Below are 26,176 nucleotides of genomic sequence, written 5' to 3' on the forward strand. Positions count from 1 at the left end.
TTCCTTGCTAAAGCATAGGGACAAACTTAATTTATTCAGAATTAACTGCCAGAAGATTCACATGGTTTTTATGTGAAGGGAACAAGAGAAGTCAGATTGAACCACTGAATTTGGATGGGTCATCATATACCACTGCACATGTGAGAACCTGGGATCAAACCTATGACTACAGAGGTGCAAAGCTGGCATGTTACTCTTGTGTTGTATATAGAAATGTTGAACTGCTTACATATTTCTCAAATTTATCATTTTTCAGTGGGACTACACAATGACCAAAACCAGATCTGGTCTAAAACAGAAAATTATGATGTGGGACCAAGTGGATATGACATAAGCTTTTTTACCCACCCACCCCCCTTTCAGGAAAACATACTTCAGCATGTTGATTTAGGGCAAAATTAAAGGGGACGGGGATGAATTAAATATTTTATAGCCAGGAGGGGGTGGGCGGACTAACTACCGCAGCCATTTTTGACCCATTAAACATATGTATTCAGGAAAAATGATGAGTCTGTTTTCAGGTTTTCTGGGTCAAGTGGAAAATGCAGATGAGAAATATGAGGTTGTTTCAGCAGGCTAGAAGTCACATTAAAGATATATAAGTATTCAGTGTATCTGATCTGCCTGAGAGGGACATTTCATCCCACCAAATGAAGAAATTACATCACAATCTTTTGGTGCACTAGCATTTAAAAAACAAAAAACATAAACAGTGTTTTCTCTCATTTCCCAGAATGAATCTTCTTTATTTTGATTGTAATAAACTCTAATTAACAATTTTACTAAGCCTTTATTCTAGGTATTTGACTGGTTCAGATCACATCTTGTGACAGAGACAACTAGAAGGGTGGGTATGTGACAAAGCTTGCCAGTAGCTTCTTGTGGGTCGGTGGTTCTTTCCAGGGTTTTCCCTGGTTCTTCCTCCACCATTAATACTGGCTGCCATGTATAGCCTATCGTGTGCTGAAAAATGGCGTTAAACCCAACAACAACAACAACTAGAAGGTATTAGTTCATAGCATCAGAAATGAACTACTTGTGTATTCATGTACCATTCTTGCATATTTAGATAATATTTATAAACAATGGTTGTGGGTATATGAGAAAGCTTGCCAGTAGATTCTCGTGGGTCGGTGGTTCTTCCGGGGTTTTCCCTGGTTCTTCCTCCACCATTAAAACTGGTTGCCATGCATAGCCTGTTATGTGCTGAAAAATGGCATTAAACCCCACAACAGCATAAACAATGGTTCAAATAAAATTTTGTTTTTATTTCTTGAGTTTGATTATTTTTATAATTTAACAACATAATTTACTGGATTTCTAAAGTCATGAAGCTTGAAAATCAACTACACGTTCTGCATGACTGTCCTTTGCCATTCAAGTCATAAGTATACTCTAAAATTTGAAGTTTGTTCTTGAATATATCTCGTTTTCTAAATTAGTTGATGACACTGCAGATACCCTTTTACAGATCTTGAAATTACATTCTTTATTATGAACGAAAGCTTCTAGAGAGTGGGCTGGTTTTCAATTCCCATCAAGAACTGACAAAAGAGAATATATTTAAAGGAGTAACAAATTTAACTTTTGAAAAAATCTTTCTCTGATTTATTGGGGGAAAAAACAATTATATCCATTATCTTAGCTGGAACAGAATTCTGGCAGGAAAAAAAATAATTTCTTGAATTATAAAAAAAGTATCTCAGGCCAGTTCTGAAAACCTCAGAAATTAAATGGTAACTCCCTAAGCACATACTGATCCAAGCTATCATCAAATTTAAAAGTTGTCTACATAAAAAATACAATGAAATTTATTATTGATAGCCAGCAGGCAAAATATTATGTCCACACAAACTGGAAACTGGCCATTTTGGATACATTTTAAGTATTAAAATGGACAAACTGATGTCTGCATGGAATGGAAGAACTTCTTGATATATGTACTCCTGACTTAATGCTGTCCTTGAGTAGTGTCATCCTTTTGCACACAATATTTTATTGCAAAATAATAACTGGTAATCAGTAATGTTTACATAGATTTCATTCAGTAATTTGATTGTAGACATATTAGCCATACAAAACAATCTGGCTATAGCATATTCTAAAATTTCCATTTTCTTTTCCTTTTCAAGGGGAGTTGATCTGCCTCATGTCATATACAGAATGGGAATTTTGGCTGTCCTCCGATCCAAGGTCAAGAAAGGTATTCATTTCTATGTTTTCTTTGGCTTAAATGCATATACTCATATCTAAGATCAAGCAAGGTATTCCTTTCTAGCCATGTTTTTTTTTTGCTTAAATGCATATACTCATATCTAAGATCAAGCAAGGTATTCATTTCTAATTATGTTTCATTTGGCTTAAATACATATACTCAGACCTAAGATCAAGCAACATATTCATTTCTGGCTATGGTTTCTTTGCCTTAAATGCATGCATTCATATCTTAGATCAATCAAGGTATTCATTCCTAGCTATGTTTTATTTGGCTTAAATACATATACTCATATCTAAGATCAAGCAAGGTATTCATTTCTAGCTATGTTTTCTTTGGCTTAAATGCATATTTTCATATCTAAGATAAAGCAAAGTATTCATTCCTATATTTTGTTTGGCTTAAATACATATATTTAGTTTTAAGATCAAGTAAAGTATTTATTCATACGTTTGGTTAGATGCATGCATTCATATCTAAGATCAAGTAAGGTATTAATTTCTGGCTATGTTTTCTTTGGCTTAAATACATATACTCGTATCTAAGATAAAGCAAAGTGTTTATTCCTATGTTTTCTTTTGCTTAAATGCATGCGTTCATATCTGAGATCAAGTAAGGTATTAATTCCTATGTTTTCTTTGGCTTAAATACATATAAGTAAGTGTAAGATCAAGCAAATTATTTATTCCTATGTTTTGTTTGGCTTAAATGCATATTTTCAGATATAAGATCAGACAAGGTATTCATTCCTAGCTATGTTTTCTTTGGCTTATTTGCTTATTTCCAGACTTAAGGTCATGCAAGTTATTCGTTCCTAGCTGTTTTGTTTGGCTTATTTGCTTTTATTCTGACCTAAGATCAGACAAAGTATTCATTCCCAGGTATGTTTCTTTGGCTTAAGTGCATATACAGTATTTTCTGGCTCACAAGTCAGTTTGGAGAATAGGATGAAGCCACACCTTGGCTTTATCTGTTTTGTTTGTAACTTCAGGGCCCTGAGTGGTCTAAAGCGCTCTCCGTTGCAGATCACTGCCATCTCACCTCTGTCTGTGTGGGTTCGAGTCTCAGATTCAGCCTATGTGGGTATGTGAGAAAGCTTGCCAGTAGCTTCTTGTGGGTCGGTGGTTCTTTCTGGGGTTTTCCTGGGTTCTTCCTCCACCATTAATACTGGCCACCATGTATAGCCTATCGTGTGCTGAAAAGTGGCATTAAACCCTACAACAACAACAAAAAAAGTTTGTTTGTAACTTGCAGTTTCATGAATATTAGTGGTATCACTATGTTATTCCAGATTAAATGGGAAACTGCAGTCACCAATGCTAATGTTTGTTTCTGTTTTGTTTTGGAGAGAGAGAGAGGAGGGAGTTTTTATTGCGATTGTTATCTGTATTGTTGAACTACTTGACAATTGTGATCTTCCTCATGTACAAGGTCACTAGTTTATTCTGGTATTGCATCAGAATATTGCAGATCAAAACACCGAGTATCATAATATTGACAGAAAATAATATTGTGTGTTAATATATTGCATAATTGTCGTAGAAGACCAAGGATAAGATGTAATATATATGATAATAACAGAAATCTCTGTTTATTTATAGAAAGACAAGCAACTAGTAGCCCGTAGTTACATGTAGGTAAATAGTAGTAAAATCTTTTAGTTCTGTAAAGATTAATTAATGAGTACTACAGTACTCCAAATGTAACCATAAAAAGTAAGTTATTATTTGAATCTGCTCATTTTTCATAATGAAATGTTTATTGCTAGTTCAGATGTAAACTTAAAATTATTATTCTAGAATGGAAATTTAATTTTGATATTAAATTAGAACTAGCCATCCTAAACTTAAAGGTTCAAATTATGTTCCACCCAATGCAGACAATCTGTCAGAGGATGTTGACCATAATTGCTGACAGTCACCTTGATTGGTACAGCAGAATAGACTTTGTTCATTTTACAATCCCTTGATGAACTTCTAGATGGAAGGATGGTTTGCAGTCAGGAGTTGACTGAATGCATGATGCCGACGTTTGACTGAGTTGTTGGTTTTTGGTTGATCAAGTAGTGTGGCTTCATAACAATTTCACATGTCCACAGCATCTTTCAAACTTCGCAATATTTTGATGCATGATGTTATTTACTGTCAATGTTTTTTGATGCAAGATATTTTGACTAAAATTTTTTGACAGTAAACCCTATATTTTATGATGACAGTTGACACTGCTGAATAAACAGTTCATTCTTGTTTTAAGTACGATATCCATGTCACACGAACCACATGGCTATGCAGTGTTATTTACATGTTGATTTAATACACATAAACCACATGGCTACGCAGTGTTATTTACATGTTGATTTAATACACATGAACCACATGGCTTATGCAGTGTTATTTACATGTTGATTTAATACACATGAACCACATGGCTATGCAGTGTTATTTACATGTTGATTTAATACACATGAACCACATGGCTATGCAGTGTTATTTACATGTTAATTTAATACACATGGAGCTTTGGCCAGGTTATCCAGTTGACATCTGTTTGAAAACAAAACTGGACTGAGGAGAACAAATTACTGAGGCTATTAACAGAGAAAATTAGGTTACCATGTGTTAATGAGAAATGTAAGGATATGATCAGTGGACCTATGCCTAAAATGTGACCGGAAGAATGAGGTATGGTTAAAAAAAGAGATTCAAAAGCGAAATCTGTTCTTAATTTTTTTTGGGGGGGCGACTAATGATATGTTTTGCACAGGTACAGTACACTATTGGTTATTGACCGTATGTGTGCTACACAACTCATGAATTCAAACTCTACTTGTGTTCTTTTATTTCATGTTGAAGAAATCAGAAAATGCATGCACATGCAAATGCATACAAAATAATGATTAAAAAAAATCATGATATCAAACCATTTTAAAGGTTTATAATAAAATACTGACATGGTACTGTAATTTAAAAAAAAATGTGTACAGCTAAGTGACCCATTTTTGATTCTGTAAATTACATATTGTAATAACAGTATATTACTGGTGCTTAAAGCAATTTCGATGACACAATGTTTGTACAAGTTGATTTGGGCATAAGACAAAGCCTTGACTACCAGGTCAAGATGTATCGACTTATAGCCCAGAAAATAAGGTACTCAGATTTAAAGTCAAGGAAAGCATTAATCCCTTGCTATGTATTGTCTTTTTTGAATGCATAGCACCAGATCTAAAGTAAATGAAGGCATTAATCACTAGCTATGTTTTGTCTTGTTTAAATGCAATACCTCAGATCTCAAGTCGAGAAAGGCATTAGTCCCTAGCTATGTTTTGTCTTGTTTACATGCATAGCCTCAAATCCGAAGTCAAGAAAGGTATTGATCCCTATCTATCTTTTCTCTAGCGTAAACTGATATTGTTTTCTGTAAATGAATAAAAGACTAATGAACATTTTATGCATCTTATACAGTCTAACATATAATGGTTACCTCCCTGCTGCTGTTACCTCTCATACTGAGGCACATACTTTCAACTCTCCAATTACTTTCTCATAATATTTCACTTTTTTTACCAGCCATCTCTCTTACAGCAGAACACTCCGGTGGCCTAGTGGTTAGAGTGTCGGCCCCGGATGCGGGAGGTCGTGAGTTCAAACTCCGGCCAAGTCATACCAAAGTCTTCTAAAAATGGGACTAACAGTTTCCTCGCTAGGTGCTTAGCATTAAGAGGTTAGTGTTAGGACTGGTCGGCCTGGTGTCAGAATAATGTAACTCGGAGGGACATCATGCTACATGTCTGCAGCATGATGCCCCAATGCAAGACATCACTTTAAACTGCCACACTGCAGACATCGTAACGATATGGCTGGAAAGTTGTTACAGCTATGTTAAAAATCTAAATCACACATACTCACTCTTATAGCAAAAATTTTTATTTTGTACTGATAGCTAGGAAAGATTGCTGGTTACTATTATTGTCACCATTAAGGTGGTGGTACCGGGTGTGTCAGTTGTTCATGATGCCACATAAGAATACTGATGATCAGAATTTATTTATTACTTGATGCCATGTAATACTTGTGATTAAAATGTATTAATTGGTTTATGCAATATAAGAATAACCATGATCAAGGTTTATTAATTGATGCCATATAAAAATAGTCATCATGATTAATTGCTTGATGCCATATAAGAACACTCATGGTCAAGATTTTGTAATTGATGCCATATAAATATACTCATGATCATGGTTATTTGCTTGATGCCATATAAAAATACTCATGATCATGGTTATTTGCTTGATGCCACATAAATATACTCATGATCATGGTTATTTGCTTGTTGCCATATAAAAATAATCATCATGATTAATTGCTTGATGCCATATAAATATACTCATGATTATGGTTATTTGCTTGATGCTGTGTAAGAATAATCATCATGATTAATTGCTTGATGCCATATAAATATACTCATGATTATGGTTATTTGCTTGATGCTGTATAAGAATAATCATGATTAATTGCTTGATGCCATATAAATATACTCATGATTATGGTTATTTGCTTGATGCCATATAAATATACTCATGATTATGGTTATTTGCTTGATGCTATATAAAAATACTCATCATGATTAATTGCTTGATGCCATATAAAAATACTCATAATACACTGACAAAACTTTGTCTATGCAGTTTATTAGAAGTAATCAATAGAACAAACAACTTATTTAGTGACTGCAGTCATTTGGTGATTGCAGATCAGTGTTTGTCTTGTTTGCAGTTGGACTTGATTTATAAGCAAGTACAGATGGTACATGCAGACTCTGGAACAGAGGTGGGCAAACTTTCCAGTGCAAGTGCCGCATACACAAATTTACACCTTGTCGCGGGCCGCATAGTTCATTAAGTAAAATAATTAATATTTAAAATAGCAAAAACAAAAGGTTTTTCTAAATAACATGTAATTAATTTTCAGTTGTTAATATGTTGTTAATATTTGAAAACTTAAACTTAAACTTCAAAAGAAGCACATTTATTTGATAAACAGAGTCAGTGCAATTGATGACTTGTTCCTAGGCTGCATGAAAACCCTTGGCGGGCCGCAAGTGGCCTGTGGGCTGTAATTTGCCCACCCCTGCTCTAGAAAGTGAGCATAAGTTGATTATTGTTATTTATTGCATAGTTATTATATGGTAGATAGGCTGATATGATTATGATTGTCTATTAATTGGCTATAGGCCTTTAATACTTGAGTAATTACATGTATATGTCTGGTACTTTTGTCTTATTGTATTTGACATTGATACATGTTTTTGAGTCACATGGTGAAATAGGCCAAATTGTCTGGCTAATTTGCCTCTGTATGCATCAAGATAATTGCACAATACATGCAAGTACATGTACATATGTACGGCACTCAGTTTTAATTTAATTTGTTGTATAGAATTATTATCACTGTGTATTTTTTTGCAGCAACTATTGGTGTGATGATAACAGCATCACACAATCCTGAGGCTGACAATGGGGTCAAGTTGATTGATCCAATGGGAGAAATGCTAGAAGCATTGTGGGAAGATATAGCAACCAGATTAGCCAATGTTCCGTGAGTATTAAGTCCTGAACAGTTTTGATTATTGGTGAACTGGTTAGCGGCCAGTTATAGTGATTGTCTGCATATGAATTATTTTGCAGAGACAACCACTAGAAGATAGTCGGTAGTTGCACCTTTGCATTGGGTATCACTTATATCAGAGGTGAGCAAACTTTCCAGTGCAAGTGCCGCATGCGGCCCGTGGGCCGTAGTTAGCCCACCCCTGACTTATATGAATGCAGCTTTAATATGAAATCTCCAGACTCAACTTAAGAACTTAATTAGCACCAAGCCAGGCCGTGGGAGCTGACTTAACATCTTTGCATGGAATGTTGGTGTCTACTGCATGTGAAAATCTTAATCTGATGATAGATTTGATATGATCTCTAATTTCTAGTTGGAATTCCAAATCAAAGTAAACTAAATGCGAACAACAGAGTTCTGCCTTTAGAATTTTAGCCACAATTTGTCATCTTTACACAATATTTGTATTTAGTTCCCAGAAACCACACATCATTGCCTTTACCTTGATGGGTCGTCCGTGTACATCTCACAAGGAATATGTTGAATTGTTTTGGCAAAATTCATCTGCTATTGTCCATGTAATAGCTTTGCACCAACTTTATGTTCAAGAGACAGGTGCAGAGCGACAGCATATGTTCTGCTCTATTTGTCTCACATATTAGACCATGGACAAAGTGCAGAAACTCATGACTAAGGACAAAGAAACTAGAAGCCTAGTTGCTGACATTTCCTCAGTGCAGGATGTTTGGCAGTTAGGGGAGATAAATAAAAAAAGAGTTCTCCAGTTACAAAATGCAGGAAATCTACACAATTAGAGACAACCCTGGCACCTATGTCACCAACACCTTATTGCTGGTTATACATTTAAGCCTTGCTTCCTCAGGGTTACGCTCTACAGTTCTTGATGATAAACAATGTGCCAACAAATAAAATAGTACCCTTTTGCTCCACCGATATACATACCAGTCATGTGGATCAAAAATCCTGTAACCCATCCCAACATTATGACTTGGATGACATCCTTCCTACAAACTTGGCTTATTTCCATTTCAGCTGGCCTAGGCATAGCTGACAAATGTTCTGTTTTTTCCGTATTTGTCCTGTATTTTGAACCAGAATATGGATGTATGTTTTTCGTGCTAAGACTATGTTTTAAATTAAATAAATAAAAACTTCTTTGTGATTTTTTGTTAGAATGTGCACTCAGTTCCATTCTGATAGAAATGTATTGCATGTATATAGGAATAGAGTGCTAAAATATAATTGGTTAATTCAGAAACGAGGGTACCATGCCATTTTTAACTGCCATATTGGAAGATGTCATTATCACTGTATCTCATCATCAAAATTCACTTTATTAAATTTCTTTTAGAAATTAACCTTCCTCTTTTAGTTACAATAGTGTTGCTGGCGATTTATTTTGCATACGTTTTCCGGACAGTAAAATCGCAAAGGATTACTTGTGTGCTAGAACAAAAACAGTTAAGTAAGAAAATCACACAGAATTGAGGTCATCAGTGAAAGATGGTACATTGGAATTGATGATGACTGGAAAGAAAGGTGTAGAAAAGATTCCTATAAACAATCTTTGTCTGAGTGTGTTGCACTCTTGCACCTTCTAAATGGGCAGCCAAACAGAACAGGGTGCCAGTTTAAAAGGTGCAAGAGTGCAACACATGCATCTTTAACAATGAAAAAATGAAGTATGGTACTATATTACTTTACTGATGGTTGTAGATGTTGAAAATAGTTAAATGTGCATTAAAATTTTATAAATCAGTTTTTGTTGCTGAAAATCATTATTTTTTCATAAGCAGTCAGTATTTTTGTACTCAGGGGTTGGTAACTATGCCTAGGCCTAGTACAAGTGATCTTCAGCATCATAGCTCAGCACAATAAGTTCCCAGAAATCAATGTCATCTAGTCTGTTGAACCCAGTGTACACAGTCAGTTATGGAGATGAGTCTAACCCACAATGGCCTCCCTGCATTCTCCATTTATGATGCCAAGCTATTTACCTCAGCTTCTGACAGATGCCACCTCATTCTCTTAACCCTTGGTTAGTTGAAATAACTCTTTAAAACAAAAACAAAAATTGGTGACTGATTGGAAATCACCATTTCTACTTTATTGTGCTCCATGAATTTTTTCAGCAGCAGGCCTAACACTGTTCACCTGCTTCATCTCAGGCAACTCAAGAAACATCTGCCTCACCGCATGCAAACAGAGACAACAAAGCTTGCTCTCATGTTCCTTCTTCACTTCTTGATTTCACTATGTCATGGGAAGACTCAGCCTTCAGAGCTTCCATTGAAGAAGTGTTCTGCCTTTTACTGCCTGAGTTTTTCCCTGCTCCTTTGACCTTATCAACCACCTGAACTAGGGCTCCAGCATATGTTGATCTTCTCATGAAAACAGAGGAATCCAACTTCAACTTACTTCCACAGCCTGGCAGAATTACAGACATTTTGAAGTGTTTACCTCATCAATTACAAGACTCCTGCATCAATCTTATCTTTTTCTCCCAAAAATGCCTTCTATTAACTTGTCATCAGCATTTATACTCTTGCCATACACCAATTTTTCATTTGGGAACCCCAAGAGTTGACCAAGACATTGCAGCTTTGGGGATGACAAAACCATACTCTATTTGTTAGGATTGAACATCTTTTAGTGACACTTAACAATTGGTCCGCAATGTGGTGGCTGCGGGCCACATGTTGGACTAGGCATTGATGGCTATCTTCCAACAGGCAGAATGGAGTGCCAAATTCCATGGTACATGCATATGAGTTGGTCTCCAGAATATCCTGGATTTTGAACAGAGCTGCTCAACATACTTTAGCCAATGCTGTCACAGCAGCTGCAAATTTACAGTTGGCGGAATGAGATGCACTGCTGTCTATGTCCACCTTCCTTAAGGATCAGAATAAGACCAAGCTGCAGTCACAACCATTATTCTCTAATCTACTTTTTAACGGCCAGATCAACAAAGTACACAAACAAGCCACTAAGGAGACAGATTTTCCCACCCCTAACCACAACACCATTATGGGGATGTCTCAGGAAACCAACAAAAGGATTCAAGGGACACAACCCAAACACAAACCTCTTACAAGTTGTTCTATTGTAGTTCTCCAAATCGAAAACCATGTATATCATGAATCCAAGTGGACAAATAACTGAGAAGTAGCGATTTTTTACAACAAAATTTTCTCTACATGACCTCATCCACTTCTAAAAATATGACATCATCTCCACATTGCTCATCCCACGGATCCCGGTAGGAGGAAGGCTTCAGTTCTTTGCTGCCACGACAATCACTGGACCTCACAAGTGGTTTCCTTGGGACTTAGCATCACTTTCGAAACAACTCATCTGTCCAGAGTCCCATCAGCTACAAACATTCCAACAGACCCATTCAAAGCAACCACCTTGCAGCTAAGAGAACCTTCATAAGAAAAGGGCCGTATAAATTGTTTGAAATATAAATTCCCTGGGATTTTACTCCAGACTTTTCTAGGTCCCATAGGCAAACAGCTCTCCATGCTTTGTCATTGACCTAAGTACCCTCAATCAGTTCATTCACACTTCTTGCTTCTTGATGGAAACACCATGGTGCATTTGTAAAGCCATTCAAGAGGGCGACCTTGCAGTCAGTTTGGATTTGAAAGACACATATCTTCACATCCCAGTTCACAAGGCTTCCAAGAAGTTCCTCCATTTCACCTACAACAAAATCATTTATCAATTTCGAGTACTCCTATTTGGACCCAACATCAGCCTCTGGGTCTTCTCTCACTTGTCTAATGAAACATGTTATGGCTCATGTCCGGACCATCTGCAAGGCTGCGACATCAAGTTACCTCGATAACATCCTGCAAAAACATCAGGTGGCTTATGTGTTAAAACAGAATATGATAACTCTTGTTAAACTGCTTACATATCTGGGGTTCCTCATCAACAAGGACAAATATGACCTAGTGCCATCTCAACAATTTGTTCGTCTAGGTATGGAAATCAACACACAGGTGAATAGAGTACAACTCCCTCAGGAATGGGAATTGAAAATCAGGACCATGGTGGCTCCATTGCCCTTGAGGTGTTCTCTAACTGCATGGGAATTCCTACACCTTCTCATCTTGCTCAACACAGTAGTGGACCTCATCATCCAAGGTCACCTTTATATGTACCCATTACAAATGATTCTCTTATCCCAATGAAGGCCAAAAGTTTGCCCACTTGACCAACCTCCCCCTGTTTGCATAAATATGAGCTACCATCTTCAGACTTGAAGCAATCTAACTTGGCTCACAGTTGGTATACCTCTGCAAGTACAGATGCCAGAGATCACAGTCTGTATAAATGCAAGCACACATTGCTGGGGGGCACACCTACTTCCATCTTTTCAGGAAGCCAGTGGAGTGTGATCTCCCCAGGAATGGCATCTACATATCAATATTCTCAAGATGAAGGCATTTTGAAAGCCTTTAACTGGTGGCATGAATATCTAACTGGAAAGGGAGTCCTCATTTTTCCGACTGCTATGGTGATGACTTATCTCAAAAGGCAAGGCGGAACCAAGTCACCAGACCTTTGCTTATTCTAAAGTGATGTCCTCAGCAACAAATCCACATCTAGTTTGTCATTCCTGAATGTCTAAACATAATAGCAGATTCTTTGTCACAGAACAATCAGCTGACACAGATGCAATGGTCTCATCATCTGTTTTCACTCAGATATGCACCAAATAGGACCAACCATTGTTTAACCTGTTTGTGACAAGGTGGAGTACCAAGCTCCCAACCTTTGTCTCACCAGTTGAAGATCCCAAAAACTGTGAGGTCAGTGCACTATCCCTAGATGCATATCCTCCAACACCTCTAATTCTGAAGGTGATGTCAAGAACAAGATGGGAGAAATCGTGGATCAACAACCTTCTCAGTCTCACAATGAAATTCCACAGAAGATAGTGAATGTCCCTCATCTACTCAAACATGATGTCAATTGTTTCACCACAAGCCCAGAGCTATTGAACCTGCTCATCTGGATCATGTTAAACAAGCCCTCAGAAATAAATAATTCTTACAAACAGTCATGGAGAGAACAGCTGAAGCAAGAAGGCCCTTCACTCTGAATGCAAACGAAGGCAAATGGAAAATTTATACACAGTGGCGTACACAAGAACACATTCTACCTCTGCAGGCATCTATACTTGAAATAGCTAACTTCCTCCTCGAGAAAAAGTTAGGACCATGCACAAAAGGTATGACTCAAGGATCACTGAGAGGATTTAGGACAAAGCAAAGACTTATCCGACTTCCTCTTCAACTTTGATTATACATGGCCAAAATGTTGGCTCTGTGCCCAATATGGAACCTGTCGTGGGTACTAACCTGATTGAACAAACACCATTTGAACTGCTTTCAATGGCGTCCTTGACTCCCCTTTCATACTAGACCTGCTTTCCTATGACATTTACGATGGAGGCAGAATCAGCAAAATACATGCCCTATCAGGTGAGCCGAATTACATGCAGTCCCGACAAGTCGTGTCAGTTTCAGTTTTGAGGGTTTCTTTTTTTATTGCCAAGAACAGGCTTACCTCCATGGATAACCAGACCTTTGTACTGAAATCATTGTCAACTCTGGACACTTCCACTCAAGGCCACCTTCAGAATCTAATATGAGCCTTGAAGTGGTATTTTTAAAAGACAGAGCTGTTGCATTAATTGACCACTCAAACAGGGACAGGTTGATATAATAGCACAGATCCTTTTGTCCTGGATTAAGTGGGTTATTTGCTCTGGATATCAAGAACTCTAACTCAGATGAATTTGTTATGCATTTCGCTCATGAGGTTAGAGCAGTTGCCACAGGCATTGTCTTTGACCGGAATCGTTCTTTAACTGATATTGTCCATGCCAATGGTTGGAGATCCACATTCTCCAGCTTTTACCTCGGAGATCTTTCATCCCAAATGGCTCAACTCAATCTGGTAGGGCTTATAGCTGTGGTGCAACAGTTTACCTTTTCAGATTGTTTGACAGCTTTATAGGATGTGGCTTCATGATATCTGGATTTGCAGGAGGAAACATTTTCCCTTTCGAAGCAATTCCCTGACAGATGGAGTCTACTCAATTCGAGTTAACTAGAAGCTGTCTCACATACTTTAGGGGACTAGAGATCACATCTCCATGGTAAGGGGATATAACTCTCTCCACCTCTTGCCAATTCTCCAAAGGTATTATGATTGGGTAACATTTCTAGAGAAGAAATACTTTTTTCTAGTAAAATTTGTTTCTTTATGAATACTTATGCAATCATAATACAATACACTCTCCCCGCCTCCCCACAGTTACATCCATATAGAGAGCATGCCTTATGCTCCAGCAGTAACTGAGATAATCATAAGTTTTGCCACCAATCCCTATATCCCTCTGCCTGACTGACACCTAGGTGGGTAGATAACCTTTAGCTCTTTGTGCTAAACCTTTTATCTGGAAAGGCTGGATTGGTGAAGTAGTAATAGTTCTTCCTAGGTATTGTTTGAGCAAGTATTTGTGAAGAAACATAATTTACTAGAAAAAAATATTTTTTTACCTGGTGGACTCTGTATTATACTTATTGAGTAATTCATGATCTATCCTGTCAAAAATTCATGATAACTGGATGCCTGCCAGTATATATTCCATGCTGAATGCTGAATCATGGTAACTTCTTTTGTTTTACAGGGATACAAATCTTGCTTGCTTTTCACTGAAATGTCTATCATTATGAAAATAAAAAATGTGCATGAAACTTAAATATGTGCAGCTTGAATCAGTTTAACTGGCTAGAGATTTATCTTATCCTTTTCATTAAGTATGACACTGGATATAAAACTGAATATCAAAACTTTTCAGTAGTTTCAACTGTTTCTTTTATCCATTAGTTTCAACTGTTATCTACAGTCTTTTGTCTCACCTGCTTTAGCAAAGTGTGGTGTAGGTGTGTTATGTATATTTGATTTAATTATATCTGATCTAATATATATATATATTTATTTCAATTTAATTGTTTGTTTTTCAGTTTTTAAAAAAATTATTTTTCATTACATGCTATTGTAATGTAAATTTATTCACTAGAGATGATATTTTTTCAGAAAATAGTTTGACCATGACTGTTCATTTTGTAAGCACCCGGTTTTGATCTAGATCCTGACCTTGGTTTAAAATTAGTAGCAACCACGTAAATAAGTTCTTTTTTTTATATATGTTTTATTTCTTAGAGTAAAATGATTGGGTTTTGTCAGGACCACACTGGGTGTATGTAGTCTTTAACAAGTACATAATTTTGATGAGGTTCTGGAACATGATCATGTGACCCCCTTTTTACAGTTTAGAATACGATGAAACCTTTGTTTTGGAGAGATATTCTCAGTAGTTGCTGGGCTTTTTCTTTACACTGGAAGGTGTACATTGTGCTGTTTTTGGAGTTATTTCAAATTACCTGGATTCAAAAGGATTAATTCTTTTTTCCTGGAAAATATGTGTGCTCAGGTTACAGCATACATCATCATCTTCCATCTTAGATTCTTCGTTGGGAATCGAACTTGAAATCATTTGAACAATTTGTTATTAGGACTTCAAAACTTTTGTTCATCGATTATTCTTGGATTATTTTTGGATTTGATTCTTAAAACTGTTAGTTCATATTTTTCATTTTTACAGAATATTTCCAGAGAAATAAATTATTAAATTGTTCAAAGCTTGTTGTTTTCACTCTTTCTTGTGTTACTTTTTATTCGATCCTAAACACGTAACATGAGAGGTGTCACATTTATTCTGGCTGTGACAATACTGTCATTATCAACTTTGTTCACATTTTGTGTTAAAGTATTTCAAGATGTGCAAATTTGGGATATATCAGCATATGAACACAGGTGAGACTGGGGTCTGTGGAACACATGTTTTGCTTGTAATTTTTGTTTGTTTTGTTTTTTTGTAGAGATGCTCAGTTGGCAGAAACATTATCATCTTTGATTGAAGAAGAGAAGATTGATATGGGGCAAATTGCAAGTGTCAGTTTCGCACGAGATACAAGGTAGGTGTAAAATGAAGCAGTCACAATAGCATTTGTGACACACTGTGAAGTAATTTAAAGCAAGAAATACATTACAAATTGATTTTTTTGTCACCAATTTCTAAATATTATTCTATTTTTATCTTTAGTGAGCTAAAATGCCTTACATAAATGATAGTTTGCAGAGATGCAAATTTAGGCAGAAGTTGCCATACTTCCTTTATTATTAAATTTGTTTTACTGATATTAAATTAAATATATATTAGTGTCATCTCTTGCAGACTGCAAATGACATAAGCTCCAGTTTTAAGTTTTGTTGACTATTTTAGAATATTATGCCATTTTTTAAACATTCAATACTCTTGTTTTAAGACATCAAATTGTGTTCCATAGATTCCTGATTATTTATTTAAGGAGTATTTTCATTTAAGTGTATATCCAGAGTGGTCATTAGTCATCTTTCTTTTGCCATGTTTTTTTTTTCTTTATTAAATGCCAGAGGAGTTTGGGGTGCAGCCTATGGGTGAGTTTTTTAAGGTTAATGACAGACCAAAGAAAAAACTGGCAGCCAGATTGGGTAGTTGTTGTTGTTGTTGTGGGGTTTAATGCCATTTTTCAGCACACTATAGGCTATGCATGGCGGCCAGTATCAGTGGTGGAGGAAGAACCCGGGAAAACCCCGGAAAGAACCACCAACCCACGAGAAGCTACTGGCATGCTTTCTCACATACTCACATTGGCCGAATCCGAGACTCGAACCCATGCAGACAGAGGTGAGATGGCAGTGACCTGTAACGGAGATCGCTTTAGACCACTCGGCCACTCGGGGCCCGCCAGATTGGTAGAGAAATTCACTTGACAAAGAAAGACTTTTAGATGTAAATGCTGTTTGTTTTTCATGTGCGGGGTGCAGAAAGGAAACTCTTTCATTAATGGAAATACTGATTTGCAGTTTTCTGCATTTACATGACATGTGACAAATCTGGATCATTTACAGGGGTTGGGACTTGAAGGATTTTCATTGGGTCTGCCCATATGTCTTGTTTATTGGTCATTCCATTACCTTCAGTGTTTATGTTAGTGCTATATTTTATTTAAATCCTTTTTCCAGACAATCATAATACCAGATTTTGTTCTTAAGATATTGAATGCAAAGATGTTCACTTCAACAGGGACCCGCAACAGAACCATTTTTTAAGCTGTAAAGAGTAAGAATAAATAAACATAAAATTACTGTACGTTTCAGGCCTAGCAGTGTGCCTCTGGCCCAAGCATTACAGGCTGGCATTGAAGTCATGCAGGGAATGTTCCAAGACTATGGTAAGACATATTTACATGCAGTGACTCTTTCCAATGCTTATAGCACAAAGATTTCATTTTATCAAAAGTCCATTTAAACATTCATAACTTTTTCAGATCATGATGTTTAAAAACAAGACCCATTTTCTTGAGCCTAAATTCATGGAGAATTTGTATTTTCTTACCGTACTTATAGATTGATATAATCCATTGTATTTTCTTACCGTGCTTATACAAGATAGATTGATATAATCAATGATATGCATACTGTGAGATAGAGAAATACCACACAAGGGGTGGGAATTTGTGAGATAAAGAAATACTACACAAGCGGTGGGAATTTTTTGTGAGATAGAGAGATACTACCCAAGGAGTCTGAATTTGTGAGATAGAGTTAGGCTTTCTGAGTTCCAGCCCACAAATGTTTATGTCAGTGGTAGGATTTCTCTACTGCACACCAGACCATATAATGAATTATTTTTCTCTCATTTATATATTTAACTTGCAACAATTTGAGTAATATTTGGCTTTATGTTAATAAAACCAATAGGAAAATTGCAGGCATTATTTTGGCATAAGCTTATTGGTGTCATCTAGAGGGTCATTGAATGTTCTTGTGTGGGACAGGCACATCATGCATGGCTTGCTCACATGTGCAAACTGTATCAAACATATTTAGAAATGAGGGAAATAAGTATCACTTTTCCAGCAGCCATGCTGTTTTGTCAGAGTTGTGTGTAAAAGGTTTTTGCAAGTTAGGTAAATTGTGATAGTTCATAGTAAGCAAGACACTTCATTCTGTTGAACACGAAATTTTTGCTATGTAAATTACAGTAGCTGGATTACAACCTTGATTAAGGTGCAGAATAGGGTCATAAAACATAGCAGTTAGGTATTTTGATTTTGCTTATTCAAAATGTATTTAAAAAATTATTTTCTATGTCAGGTCTCCTTACCACCCCTCAGCTGCACTACATGGTGCGATGTAAAAACTCAGCAGGAGGATATGGAAAACCAACTGAAGAGGGGTACTATGAGAAACTCACATCTGCATTCCTAAAGCTGCATGCACAAGTAAGACTTAAAGCTTTCACATGGTAGACTGAGTAAAAGGAAGAACATATAACATACATTTGGTCCATGATAACTGAATGGAAGATAAAGATATTAGGAAATAGACACAGAGAAAAAACAAAAAGATAGATTGAATGATACGTGTCTGTATAAATTTCATTTCTCTTGCAGGTTACATACACAGGGAGATATGTTGGGTCTCTACACCTGGATGCTGCTAATGGTGTTGGAGCCATGAAGATCAGAGAGGTTGAGAAATACATAGAGGAAGCTCTCACCATATCACTCTACAATGATGGATCTCAGGGAAAACTTAATGACAGGGTATTCATGGAGATTTGACAGATTTAAAACCAGAAATTATAAATTAAATTACTAGCAAACAGAACTACAAACAAATCATCTTGCACATATGTTGAATATAAATGTTCCTGGCTGTGTTTTTTGGTTTTGTTTGAACTGTAACCCACTAATACACACATATATTTTGCAGTACATGTCTTACAGTTAATGAAAACTGTAAACAAAAGGGGCTGTTGTATAAAATGTATTCCAGCGTGTATCAGAGACTCTTGGTCCGATTTTAATGTGCTTTGCCGTTTGTTTTATGAATAATGGTTCTTAAGATTGGCAGGTTTAGTGTTCACAACCTGATCCTATTTATCTTCTATAATATTTGTGGTTGAATAGAGCAGTCATAATAATGAAAACATAAATATTTATGGAAGCTTACTTTGTACATACTATTTATTAGGTCCCTGTTAAACTAAGTTGGCAGACTCCTGCAGTTGCCTACCTTTTGCATGCTGTTTGTTAGGTCCCTGTTAAACTAAGTTGGCAGAGTCCTGTAGTTGCCTATTTTTTGCATGCTGTTTATTAGTGCGAAGGTAGACTAAGTTGGCAGAGTCCTGTAGTTGCCTATTTTTTGAATGCTGTTTATTAGTGTGATGGTAGACTAAGTTGGCAGAGTCCTGCAGTTGCCTACTTTTTGCATGCTGTTTATTAGTGCAATGGTAGACTAAGTTGGTGAATTCCTATAGTACTCATGTCCATCTTATTTGTCTTTCTCTGTCGCTTCATCTTTCCATTCATTAATAATTTGCTGGACTTTACCAAATTTGTTTTGCAGCTTTGCAGTGTCATCAGATAGTGGAGTTTATGGACCCAGATTGGTTATTCCTTGTAACTTTTGTTTCTGCAGCCTAACGTTCTGAAGAGTTGTCAAACCTTTATAAAATTTAGCATGCAGTTCTATATTGATGTGAATTGAGTTAACAGCATTGAAGAGGTTATGCCCCCCGATGGCCGATAGTGGGGTTGACAGCATATAAAGAGGTTATGTCCCCTGATTGTCTGTTGTGCTAAATTGTGTTCCCATAGCAGAACTGTTCCGAGGTGTGTTGAATTTGAATCAAATTTCTTTTACAGCTTCATGATGATGAGACCTTGAATGAATTCATTTTCTGGCATTCCACATCATTTACTGGATTTATGCCCCTCATTTCCTATTCTCCTGACTTTGGTTTTTATTGCATAATTTTCCAAGGGTTTACCAAACTTTAACCTGAATTTACTATGGAATGTTATATTGATGATACCTGAGAAAGAGTTTGATTTCCATGAAATCAACACAATAGTTAAGCCCCACCCCCACCCCACTTCCATTAGTATGTCTTTCTTTAGTTTTTACAGCTGATCTTTACCCAGGTTGATTGGATTTCCACCAAATTTGATATAGGACTTGATATTAATCCGCCCTTGAAAGATTCAGTTATTTATTAAAAATACATTTCCCAATCACATTAATATTAGAGATTATAAGCCTGCTTCCTCGTGAATCCAGCCCAACTAAAGATGAAAATGATCTTTTCCTGTCTATCTTATATAGACAAAGGTGTCATTAGTTTTTAAGCTTCACTACTGTACTGATAATGTAGATTAGTTTTAAAACTGGACCATCACACTTTAAATTTGGATCTATTGTATTGGACAATCATCTTTCTACAGGTTGTATAAATTATTTTTAAAATAATTTCCAAATGACTATGTCATTTTTATGGTCTTCTATTTATGTCCATGTTACAACACCCTATCATTTGAATTCATATTGTCATTTACATGTTAATGCAACACTATTTTGCCTACTCCATTAGCAACAGGTGTGGTATTGGCAAGTTACTAACATGCAGCATTACTAGCTTATGCTTTGTTTTTTCTCTTCTTGTGGGGGGGCCCCAAGTGGCCGAGTGGTCTAAAGCGCTATTTACGGATCACTGCCATCTCACCTCTGTCTGTGTAGGTTCTAGTCTCGGATTTGGCCAATGTGGGTATGTGAGAAAGCTTGTCAGTAGCTTCTTGTGGGTTGGTGGTTCTTTCCGGTGTTTTCCCGGGTTCTTCCTCCACCAGTAATACTAGCCGCCATGTATAGCATATCGTGTGCTAAACAAATGGCGTTAAACCCTACAACAACTCTTATTGTGTCATTTAAGCAGAATGTCACCCAATGCATGAAATGCAAAGTTTAGATCAAAGGGAGACAATCATGACTCTTGTATTTATGTACTAAGTGTACATTGTCTTTGTTGTGCAGCTTTTGTAATACATTGACAGAGGAAATCTGGGCTACTGTAGTCCAAATGGCAGCAAAAGCAAAGGTAAGATGGATTAAACTGAGGAGAAATAACATCAACGTCTTCAGTATACATCCATAATCAGCCTCCATTGCAAGTCTTGTGGGGTACGCTGGGTCCATCCCACCCCCACCCCCAGCAACCACCAGCCACAGTAACATCAGCAGCAGGGGAGGAGGATAATGTCAAGAGAGTAGAACCATCCACCTTCAAATAGATGCATCATCCGGTCCAGGAAATGATGATACAATTATTGACATCAGGCCATATATTACCTACTTTTCCTCGCTTGTTTCTGAGCCTTTTTCCAACTCATTGGAGGATTGGCCCCCACTCCAATTTTAGGCTGCCCAAAATGGTATAAGTTCCCCTGCATATCCAGGTATGGCCTTTGGGTTAAGTCCGGATGCATGGGCTTTGTACTGGATCCGTTGGATCCAGTTCCAGCCTTGCCATCACTGGCCATCCAACTGTCCCAGCATGTGAACCTTTTTGATAAAATGGTCTGGCCAACTAATATTTATTGGCATCTTAGTGACAGATCTGTCCACTTAGCCATACTGTTGGCAACATACTCTTACTCAGATGGAGATTTCAGGGAGAAAGCCATATGTCCAGCCAGGTCCTTGGAGTGGTCAGTATGAGTAATAGCAGAACTGTTTTCTATACTACCAGCATCCAGGCCAACAGTGCACCTGGTCGTTCTGTCAGTGCCAGACTATCATACATTCACTTTAATCCACATGGGAGAGTTAGTGACATTTTCAGAGAGGACAGAATCGATTCATTGATGCCACCTGGTATGACTTATCTAGAGCTGCAAGTGGAACCAGGTCAGGACTCAACACACAGTGTCTGATGAAGCTCCTTCGAAATCAACCATACTCAGATCCAACCATGAATGGACTAAATTTAGCTCCAAGGCCACAGTTGAGGAAATTTGTGGGGTGTTGGCAACTTCAGAATGCCCTCCACCTCCTACTGCTGTCCTTTTGGCTTCTTCCTCATTTGGCATTTATTAAAGAAATCAATGACTGGATTTCATGTAGAATTGGTGCCCTGGGGAATTATATGATTTTTTTTCAGAAAGCCCAGTTCCAGCAATATTCTCATCTTGCTGATACAAAACTCACTCACATGCTTTCAGTACCTATCTCCCAGTCCTTGACAAAAATCTAGCAGCAATTCATATGTCCACTCCACTGTTTTATTCAGTGGAGACAAATGTGTTCCATGCCTCATCAAAGCTAGCCCAGAGCACATAGTCACTACATCTTCAGTGTTAGATTTGGCCTCATTGACAGTTGTCTTACTCACAGGGAAATTCAACAATAACCACACTTAGGAGGTTATGCCCAGAATTGCAGTTGGATTTGCCAGTTTGTAGGTAAGAAGATTTCAATAATATATGTTCTTAACCATATGGAAAGGTCAGAGATCAAGTGACCCTAATCTGTGTTGCTTATGTAATTAGGAGAACATGTTATCATTTGCAAGGGGAATCCAGCCATCATTCCCTAGAAGGATACCCAAGGTAGAGGTCAGATGCTCAGCATTCCCTCCTGTTATCTATTCTCGTAATCTTAATGTGATTGGGGAATGTATTCGAAGGAGAAAGCAAATTTTTAAGTAAATTGTGTTTCTCCAAGAATGCTTACCATTTCACATTGCTTAAAATCCCTCTCAACCATGTGGCCATGCAAGCATCCTCATTAGTATATCACTAAAATTAAAAACTAGACACCTGGATTTGGCATGGGGAGATAATAGGTAAAAGTTATTGCCCTTTATATGAAATAGAAAATATGATTTTCATCTTTTAGTAGGGCGGGATTCATGAGGTAGCAGGCTTATGTCCCAAATGTTAATATGATTGGTTAAGTATTCTTGGAGAAGCACAACATACTTAAAAATTTGCTTTCTTATTTTTGTGGGTAAACATAATTTTGCTTTTAAAATTTGAAAATTTTAGTCCTTGTCTAAATTCCTGAATTAAGGAAGTGGCTAAATTTTCACTACATGAAGATCATTGTTCATGTGGTCTTATAATATTTTTGTAGCAGTCATGAAATTAGCAAAAATGAGTGTACCAACTAAAACATTATACAGTTGTTTACAGTAATCAAAACAAATTATAAAGAGATGTGTACATGTATCTTTATTTGGTTCCAGTGTGGTGCAGATTATGTGAAGACTAGTCAGTGCGCACCAAATGGTATGTAACTTTCCATCATCCTTATAACAGTATTCACTGAAGCCAGAATTGTTACTCATGTTATTAAGTGAGGTCTACACATGCCAAAATATGCTTCACCACAGCTGTGTGGAAATGGGGAACAGAAAAGGAATATTAGTTAATATAAAATTACATTATAGCTTGTTCTCACACAGTGCATAAACTAAAATAAACATGAAATTAATTAAATACACTGACAGAATAAAAATTCACATTGATGCTAAAGTCAAAATATGACAACAAAGAGGACATCTTTTAAAATATATTTAATATTCATTAATAGTGCAGACACATTTTAATTTATTTTCAGTACAGTATGTCTAATTTAATCTTTAGAAAGCACATTTGCACATGCAACAGAAAATCAGTTATTAATGTTGGTAATAAATGTAAATTTTAATTAATTTTTAATAAAATTGTATGAATTTTCTAGACAACTAGATGAGAAAAATTTCCAGAGTTGATAATACTTACTTTAAAGAAGAATGGCTAACAAGAATCAAGTTACATAAATCCAGCCCATCAGGTATGATCCTGAGATTTTGTTGAACTCTGAATTTTATTTAAATCCTTTAAATTTTTATCTTAAATGAAATTAAAAGTTTCTAAATGTCTAAAATTTTCTAAATGATCTAGCAAATTTGTTGCATCAGCTTCTCCATCCTTTTACTTCATAATTTCACAAATATGCCATTACTCTGTCTTTAAGAGATGATTAGAATATTTTAAAAAATTGGTTAATCTGTTGCATGATATAATCAGAACTTGTTATATACAAGCTATTTCCCCCCAGTTTCTTTAAACATAAAAACTTGGACTCTCTAATAGAACTTATTGGAATTTTCCCTGTCATATAAAAATGTTCTCTTTATTTTTAATTTTGTTTCTTGATGTAATTTATAACCTTTATTTCTCAATGTAAGGTCACATAAATCAATTAAGTCTATAACCATATATGTGTTGTAAGAAAGGTAGCAGTGTAGTTAGGGGTTTTATTGTGAGGTACCACTATATATCTGTACAGTCAGTATTGAGGGCTGTTCCAGTCAAATATATACCCCCACAAGGGGGAAGGCACTTTTAAATTCAATCATCCCACAACAGAAGCAAATTTAAAAAATTGTGATCCACTGTCAGATATGTTTTAATAGAAAAACACTGCCCCCTACAGAAGCATATGCACACTTCTACTCATTATTGTTTTTATTATACTTCTCCATTCCAGTCTGTTCTTCTGATCCTGTCCCCACCTACATACTGTTTGTCTTGTTTATGATATGTATCTAAATTTATCAATTATATTTCCTACTACTATACTAAATGTTAGTGAATATGCATATCACTGTGAAATGCAATGGGGAGACTAAATCCAAGATTGAAAACCTCTACATTTCTGTATGTATTCTGCTTGGATTCCATGTTTCTGTACAAAACTCAAGAATTTAGGACTTGCTATATTAATTCAGTTCCCACTGAAACCTGTGCAAACACCATGATATTAAAATTCAATAACTTAAAATTTTGAGTGCTTATGATCAAATTTGTATCAGGATAGACACATCTATGATGACAGCTTTTGTGAAAAGAAAACCATAACAGCTGCAACATTTTCTGGACCTACACAAATTTGAAATGTGTGCTTTCAATACTGCACCAAAGAGTCAGCTGCTGATTTCAGTAACGAGTCTTCCAAACTCAGGTCTGTAAAGGGACGGAAATTATGTTAATAAAACAATGTCCCTCACATTTTCAGTAGGACAAGCTCTCAAAAGATTTTTTTTACTAAAATCTTACTTTTATTTTCAACCAATCAGGGACAGTCAAAACCCATATTTACTCTATTTTATCTTCACTGATTTATAGTATGGTTCTCGTTCTTTCATATCTGTAGTAATGCGAGTCCTTCAACAACTCTCAATGGTTGTAAGCCTTTTTCAACCATGCTGACTGACACACTGTAAAGTAATGTTCAAGTAACAGAAATACCATGGGATAACGAGAGACCAATAAAAACAAATAAAAGTCAAGTTATCTCCCCTGCAGGGATGCTGCCAAGATTTCAGGAAGTTTTGTGTGTGTGTGTGTGTGATCTCCATTGAGGAACTGGTGGCAGGAGGAATAGCCAATGTTAAATATCTCCCTAACACTTAAATATCTGTCACTCTTTCTTACTGTTCCACTCTGTTAAGGCTCTACTGAAATCAAAATACTCAAAGAGATGTCATCCCGAGTTGTATAGCGAATATTACTGTGATGTAATTGGCATGGTCATGTGGTTGTGGTGGGATCTTGGTTGGGATGGCAGAAAGACCAGAGGCTTACTCCTTATTTGACAGCTAATTACAATGTTATCAAAAGAATTAAAACATTTCTAACAATTTAGTCGGACTCGGATTATATACTTGATTCATAGTCAATGAACAGGTTCTAAAATTGATGTGTTTATTTTGGAGCCATGTTCCTCCATCACATTCAAGATTTGAATATGCCAAAGGTGAAATTAGTACATTTGCATCCTAAATTACTATCATGGCTACTTCAAATGTTATTTAATGTGAGACTTTATTGCCAGAACTTGTAGCTTCAGTGATTTTTTAGTTTAAAAAATGAATTTCTTCTCAAACAACTCAATTTGGTGCAGATTAAATTGTTTTTTAATGATACTGTGAGAATTCTTGATGTGTAAAAATTGCACAAGAATGAACAACATCAGATCAGAAAATTAATACCACTGGGAAAATACTGATAGGAATGTGCAGAAATAATAATGATATTATTTAAATGGAAGATGTGGTGACAATATGAGTGCTGGTTCTACAACTTTGCAAAATACATCTTGTACAACTGTTCTCTTGTTACTTACACTGTAATATGGCAATAATGTCTGTACACATGAAGTTGGCCCACTTTTTACTTTAGTCCCTTGCTAATTAACAGTTTTAGATTTTACAACAAAACTATGTACATTTTACCATTTGATAATAATACATAATTACAAATATTTAGATTGCAAGAAAATAGAAGTTACAATTTTATTAAAAGTACTG

General features: G+C 36.3%; 1 protein-coding gene across 1 annotated transcript in view; it reads left to right on the forward strand.

The window, feature by feature from the left end:
* Positions 1–26,176, forward strand: part of LOC149795443 (phosphoacetylglucosamine mutase-like) — a 75,893-nt gene that overhangs the window by 4,160 nt on the left and 45,557 nt on the right. Inside the window, exons 2-8 of the mRNA XM_089965227.1 lie at positions 2,133–2,203; positions 7,686–7,815; positions 15,816–15,911; positions 17,137–17,210; positions 18,136–18,263; positions 18,435–18,587; positions 23,066–23,108. Of these exons, the coding sequence (XP_089821353.1) occupies positions 2,133–2,203; positions 7,686–7,815; positions 15,816–15,911; positions 17,137–17,210; positions 18,136–18,263; positions 18,435–18,587; positions 23,066–23,108 (695 nt within the window). The remainder of the gene's footprint in view (positions 1–2,132; positions 2,204–7,685; positions 7,816–15,815; positions 15,912–17,136; positions 17,211–18,135; positions 18,264–18,434; positions 18,588–23,065; positions 23,109–26,176) is intronic.

The sequence above is a fragment of the Sinohyriopsis cumingii genome, chromosome 7 (assembly GCF_028554795.1).
Source record: "Sinohyriopsis cumingii isolate HCF-2022 chromosome 7, ASM2855479v2, whole genome shotgun sequence".
In the NCBI taxonomy this organism is placed as follows: domain Eukaryota; kingdom Metazoa; phylum Mollusca; class Bivalvia; order Unionida; family Unionidae; genus Sinohyriopsis; species Sinohyriopsis cumingii.